We start from the raw sequence: 7,025 nt of genomic DNA on the forward strand, positions 1-7,025 counted from the left end.
ATATATAGAAGTAAGTGTGTATATATATATATATATATATAAGGGAGCATTTCCAAAAATGGAAAGAGGTGGGTGGGGTGCCTCCGTGTTTGATTTATTACATGAGTAATATCTTAACAAATAGAGAAAAGAAAAGACGTTTTTATTTTATATTTTAGCTTGTAAATATCAGTAATTTTAGTTTCTAATACATACGAAACTATAGACTGAGTAATTGACTTCACAAAAATCTAATTTGAACCAATGTTTCATTCAACATACCACATGACACACACAAATCGATGTTTCTGTGTTTTTAATATTTACTTTTAGATAAAGAAATTGAGTAATGTATATAAATAAAATTTGATTTATAATCTACAGTTTGATACCAAACTTATTGACATACGTTCATGAAATAGTAGTCTAATAAAATTTTGAACACGAGTCAACAAACGAGATGACGTGGCCTTTCATCCATGACCCGCATAGAAAGGGTTAATTTTAACAGAATCATTGTATTATGCTAGTTTTGTGTATTGAACTATTGTAATGAACTCGTGTCATTTTTCTTCTGTATATTATTTTTAAGTTTTAAATTGTGTTAAAGTACAAAATATACTCTGTGTTGATTTAGCTTGTGTTACAGTTTTATCCATTGTTTTAAGTTTTAGCAAAGCCATTATGTTTTATTTTAGATTTTTGTGTAGTTTTTTAATGTCTAGTTAAGGGTTAGATTTGTAATTAAAAAAACAAAATATTTTTGTAAAATGTTAATTGGTAGTGGAACAAAGCTTATGTTTGCTGATTTTCGTCCTCTTTAGATAAACCTCAGGATGATGGAGAACCAAGTAGTTTATTAGCCCGTGCCTCTTCTGATCTTTCTGACCGTACTCCTCTTTTGACCAAATCAAATTTTCTTAATGATGGTAAAAGTGGTCCTGCAGCAGGTTGGTTACTCCCTAAGTTGAAAATCTGTAATTGTGAATAAATTTGTTATTATTGACTTCAAGAATCAGACAGAACTCAAAACTTTTTTTCTTTTTAACGTATTTTTTCTTGAGCATTCAGTACTTGTGTCCTTTTTCTACTCTGTGTTATGTTACTTCATTTAGTTTGTGTATTTTTAACATTCAAGCTTAACAGCTGTTTAAACGTACTTTAATTATTAAAACTTAAAATATAAAATATATGAATAACTTATCTAGATTTACCAGCCTTTTTAAAGGATTTATGCAAAATAAGGGTTATTAATATTTGACTCCCCTCCAGCTTAAATCAATTTAACTTCCTTACTGACTGCAGAAGTGCCACGATAGGAGGTTTGTTATTTACTAACCTGTAAATATTGACAGTTTTTCTTTAATGGAATTGATTAATTTGTAGTTAACATATAACTTTCAAAAAAATTCATAACAGGAATGACTGCTTTGCTCACTTTGATATTGCAATTAAAAAATACAGTTAAAATATAGAGAATTGCAATTGTTCAAATGCATTTTGAAGATTAAAACCATAAAATGCTAAACTTATAAATAATTTCATCAAGAACATGCAGAATAATTAGAATCAGGGAGTTATTAATATGGCTTTTACATTAGTGACAAATAATTCTTAAGGTTATCAACTGACAAAATTTAGATGTCTTATTATATAAAATATGTTTTAAATTTAATTTCCATGAAGAGTTGCTTTTCTTTGATCTTAGAAACTTGGTCAGATGCTGGAAGTTTGTGTGAGAAGGATTACCAAGTAAACTTGGAAACAAACAAAATGGTTGAGTCCACAGAGATCATCAAAACTACTGATGTACATAAACTGAATATTGGGCCTGATCATGAATACCATGAGATCAGTGATGAAGAGGATTTCCCATCTGTGGAAAGTCCACGTTTTGAGGTATTTTCCTTGAAAGATTTTAGATTTGAGGATACTTTAAATTTACTTATTTGATTTACATTTTACTGTTTTGTTTTTTGTCATTTGGACATCCCAGGGAGTAAAAATAATTAAAGTAAATTTTGTCAGTTTTTTATGATCTGCTCAAAATATGGTTAACATGATGGATTTTTGAAAATGTTTTTGATATTTATTTTAAACTTAGCTACACCAAATTTGGAAACCATACTTTTAGATTAGGAAAACAAGATCTCTGGGTCACATAAATACATATTAACAAGATCTCTGACCTTTTATAACAGAAATAGCTTATTCAGGTTGCTGCACTGGTGTAATAAATTGCATACAATGTTGCTACATTATTACTTCATACAATAAGCATTATTTTTTGAAGACCCTAGATTTTGGACCATCGTTGATGGATGAAGTTTTTAAAGCTTTGGGATCAACTAATCCAGACCCAGAGTTGGATGAGCAACAGTCTAATGAGAACAACAATGTTAGGAATGAGATAAAGGAAATTACTTCGAAAGTATGTAATCGAGAAGGTGGGAAAAAGAAGCAGGCTACTGTGAAACCAATTTCAGCAGCTGACCAGCATACACTAGACTGTGCTATTGCTATGGCTAAAGAGTTAGCCAGTCGTAGCATGCTGGAAGTGGAAAATAAATCGGGCTCAGATACAGGTCTAGAGAGCCCTAAGACACCAACGACCCCAACCAGAACTAAGTTTTCTTTCAAGCTAAAACCTAGCCCAAAGCCAGAACGACGAAACTTCAGTGCAGAGACTCAGGCTATTCCTAGTGTGCAAGATATCCTTACAGAGGAAGCACGAGAAGCGTACAACCTTCTGGTGGAGAAGGGCCAGCACAGTACCCCCCATTCTTCAAACAGTGACACGAGGCAGCATTCTAGTGATTCTCACCATCGAAACCACAATAATAACTCACTTCATACTCACCATCATTCAACCATTCAAGAATCTCGCACTCGTGTTAGAGATCCAGTTCATAGTCAGCACACGTCATCTGCCACAATCATTCAGCATACTTCATCTAAGCAAACACCAGTTACAGCAAGTACAAACCAACATGGTTTACATACTGTGAAGTCTGTCACAAAAAGTGGTAGTAATATCACAAGCAGTGACACCCAACACAGTACTATTCATCAATCATCACCTACTGATAACAGCAGTCAGTATACCAAGTCTCAACCTACCCTGCTTACAACAACAGACTCGTCAGATGCTGAAGACACAATGGACTCTAACCCACTACGCATGCTTCGTAAGAGTGGTCCTGTGAGGCCTAAAGTCAGAGGTAATAAACATGGGCTTCCAGCAAGCTCTAGAGCTTCTGCAATCCAAACTGCAGCAGTAACGAGACCAGCAGCCAATGTTCTTCCTCATACCGGAGGTGCAAGAGCAGGACTTGGAGCACCTCCTCCCCCTCCAGCAGCTGTTATGAGGTCATCATCGGTCCCAGAAAATGCAAGGTCCATAGGTGAAATTTGTCAGGCTGAAGATGAACAAACATTTGTGTCTAGTGCACATATCACTGTGAATCCTGAGCTAGAGGGGGTTGATAGTTCAGCCAACCTTCTTCCTTTGCCACCTCGAGACCGTTCCAAGCCATTTCCCGTCCTAAAGCAACATCAACGTCGACATCCATTGGTTTTACCGGGAATACGTCAAGTTCCAAATTCCGGATCTACTCTTCTGACGCAGGTATCATGCTCTGAAGTTCCACTTGGATCTGATGGAAGCTCGATAGACTCAGACTTGGTCAGTCCCACCATGCTTAATTCACCACAAGATGGGGGTGGTGGTCAATCCAAAGTTCCTCCCCCAAAACCAGCACGATCAACTAGGTATGTGTTTATGGTAAAGTTATTGCAATCATTTATCACTTATGTAGTAGCTAAAACTTAAGTCTAATGATTAGTTCATAACTAAATTTTATATATGTATATTTCCCAATATTAACACAAATCTATACTGACAACTTACAGAACATGCTAGAATACAAACATTTGAATGAAATTCAGTATTTACTTGGGTAAAAACGAGCTTTTGTTCTAAATTAGACCATCATCAGGTTGAGATTTCAGCAAAGTCTTGGAGAAGAATAGGATAAAGTTCATGATAAAGTTATTTACAGTTTTAGTAAAATTGGAAGTACTTGATCCTGATGATGATTTTAAAAGTACATGGCATCTCATTTTGTTGACTGAGAATGATGTTGTAGTGCTGTTTTTTTGATGTGCTGCCATGATAGTTGAGTGTGTGTTTTGCTACTTGTGGGGGGGTTACACTCTTGAAATTTAAATAGTTCTTGATTTGTTCCCCTCGTCTCCTATATGTCAAATCTTGTACTCCTGTATTTTTATTATATTGTTTTTCAACTAGACATTAATTAGATATTATCCTACATTTTGGCTACTAATGTGCTGACATCTTCAGGAAAGTTGAGAGATGGACTATTTCTGTGTTGGTATTGGCCAGGATTCAACCCTAGTCCTTCTTAATGAAAAGTTTGTCATCCACTCAACTGGCGTCTCTGCCCCTGTTAGAACTTGAATCAACTACTTGAACATTTTCAAAAAGGATATCTTAGTTTAATGGCTTCTTTGAGTTGCCTAAAAGTGGTATATGTAGAAAGCTTATTTTATATTTTTTTCCCCTCTCATAAGAGGTTAATATCTTATTTGTTTTATTATTAGTTCATTTTATAATTTAGTCTTCTTTTGTATGATGAGCTAATTTAAATAAATTGGTATTTCCATGACATCCAGTATGTCTATTATTACTTGTAAATCCTAACTTTTGCTGATTTTTTCTTTTCTTCTTCTGTTGGGGTTTTTAAGTGGTTTATGTTGTAACTGTAGTCATATTGTGTTGTGGATTCTGAATAATGTACTGACTTTTTTGATGTTCACATATTCTCTAGTTGTTTTAAGAGTGGCCTCTGACATGTAGTTGTATGTCTAAAATTTTCCTGTTTATTCTTGGGGTTCATTTTCTGATCAAGTGTTCCGGGTATTAATTATATCTTTTAACTTCTTAGTTTCTTCAGTATAATTTGGAAACTCTTGTATTATATGGATTATTTCCAGAAATGTTATCTTCTATTTCATGAGGTTTTCAGTTAGTCATTCATGAATTTTATAATATTGTCTGTACGACGTGTCATTGACATATCTCAACCAAATCTTGGGGTATAGAGCAGCAGTTTCATAGGTATTAATTTCAAGATGTCCCATATAGTGGTAACACAGTTACAGTTAAAATTATTGGGTGAACTCATTGTTAGGCCTTTGTTTTGTTGGAAGTATTTATCTAGGTGGTGTTGACACAGAAGTTTAAGAATTCTCTTGTTGTGGAGATTGTCAGTTGGATGTATTCTTTGAGTGCTTCCATTGTGCTCGATCTAGTTCACTTATTGTTGGAACTGTAATCTATTATATTGTTACAACTTAACAAAGGTGATGATATAGGATACTAACCATGAGAACAGTCGATGAGTAGTACTTTCATTGTGCTTGATGTAGTTCACTTATTGTTGGAATTGTAATCTATTATATTGTTACAACCTAACAAAAGTGACGATATAGGCTACTAACCATGAGAACGATCAACCAGCCCAGTAGTGCTTCCATTGTGCTCGATCTAGTTTACTTATTGTTGGAACTGTAATCTATTATATTGTTACAACCTAACAAAAGTGATGATATGGGCTACTGACCATGAGAACAGATGACCAGTAGTGCTTTCATTGTGCTTGATGTAGTTCACTTATTGTTGGAACTGTAATCTATCATATTGTTACAATCTAACAAAGGTGATGATATAGGCTACTAACCATGAGAACAGATGACCAATAGTGCTTCCATTGTGCTCGATCCAGTTCACTTATTGTTGGAACTGTAATCTATTATATTGTTACAACCTAACAAAGGTGGTGATATAGGTTACTAACCATGAGAACAATCGACCAGTAGTGCTTCCATTGTGCTCGATCCAGTTCACTTATTGTTGGAACTGTAATTTATTATATTGTTACAACCTAACAAAGGTGATGATATAGGTTACTAACCATGAGATGATTGACCAGTAGTGCTTCCATTGTGCTCGATCTTGTTCACTTGTTGTTGGAACTGTAATCTATCATATTGTTACAACCTAACAAATGTGATGATATAGGCTACTAACCATAAGTATCTGTCACACAATAAACACTCAAGAACTATATTCCTTTTATACTTAAAAGATGATAATATTTTTTCTTGGAGATTGAATACTTGCCTATAGAAAATTAAATTGTGTGCTATGATATATAAAGTGAAAGTTATAGAACTGAATTTTTTAAAGCAGAATGGATGATGTTTTAGTTGCATGAAGATAAAATTATTTGCATATCTTTATTTAAGTTCATTTTATTGGATTTTGCTACATGTAATTGTATAGCTTTACTTGATAAGTTAGAATTTTGTTAGCTGGTGAAAATAATAATCATTTTAAATGTTTGGATTCTATCATGGAATAATCTTGAGGTTATTGGATATTTTGTAGTCTGGATGATTCTTTCGAAACTCAGATTCAGGCAGAGATTGATGGATTGGATGATATTCCAGAAGAACATGCACCCTCACCTCCAATTTACAAGAACAGTGATCATGTTAGCTGTGAGGATTTACTAGAGTTCGCTCTTGACAAACCAAATGCTAAGAGGTAATTTATATATACTTATCAAACTAAAAAAAATTGTTTGTCTATGAACTATGGCGTGGTTTTTGGACCAATCTAAAAAAAACTTGGTAAGATGATACATTGAAACCAAAGGGCATGATGTACGACAGTTATTATTCTGGACTATGCCCACAGCAAAAATATGTTTGGTTAGTTAATGACTCTTAGACCAATATTTATTCCCAAAGTTTTTTTTTTCTTTGAAAATGTGTAGTTTTTCATTAAAAACGTCAAACATTCACATTTTTGCTAGACAAAATGACAACTGAAGCACAATATGAGACCCTTAAAGTGGCAGGGCTACATCTGAAAAACCCTTTCTTTTCACCTGGTCAGTTGTATGTTGGCCCGGCATGGCCAGGTGGTTGGGGCGCTCGACTCGCAATCTCAGGGTCGA

General features: G+C 34.2%; 1 protein-coding gene across 4 annotated transcripts in view; it reads left to right on the plus strand.

The window, feature by feature from the left end:
* The window catches only part of LOC106469322 (tyrosine-protein kinase PR2-like), a 62,166-nt gene that overhangs the window by 49,714 nt on the left and 5,427 nt on the right, over positions 1-7,025 (plus strand). For all 4 annotated transcript variants that reach the window (XM_013929812.2, XM_022397816.1, XM_022397817.1 and 1 more), the window contains exons 12-15: positions 804-929; positions 1,688-1,878; positions 2,273-3,750; positions 6,452-6,610. In XM_013929812.2, the coding sequence (XP_013785266.1) occupies positions 804-929; positions 1,688-1,878; positions 2,273-3,750; positions 6,452-6,610 (1,954 nt within the window). The remainder of the gene's footprint in view (positions 1-803; positions 930-1,687; positions 1,879-2,272; positions 3,751-6,451; positions 6,611-7,025) is intronic.

Source organism: Limulus polyphemus, unplaced genomic scaffold, assembly GCF_000517525.1.
Source record: "Limulus polyphemus unplaced genomic scaffold, Limulus_polyphemus-2.1.2 Scaffold3425, whole genome shotgun sequence".
NCBI classification, from domain to species: domain Eukaryota; kingdom Metazoa; phylum Arthropoda; class Merostomata; order Xiphosura; family Limulidae; genus Limulus; species Limulus polyphemus.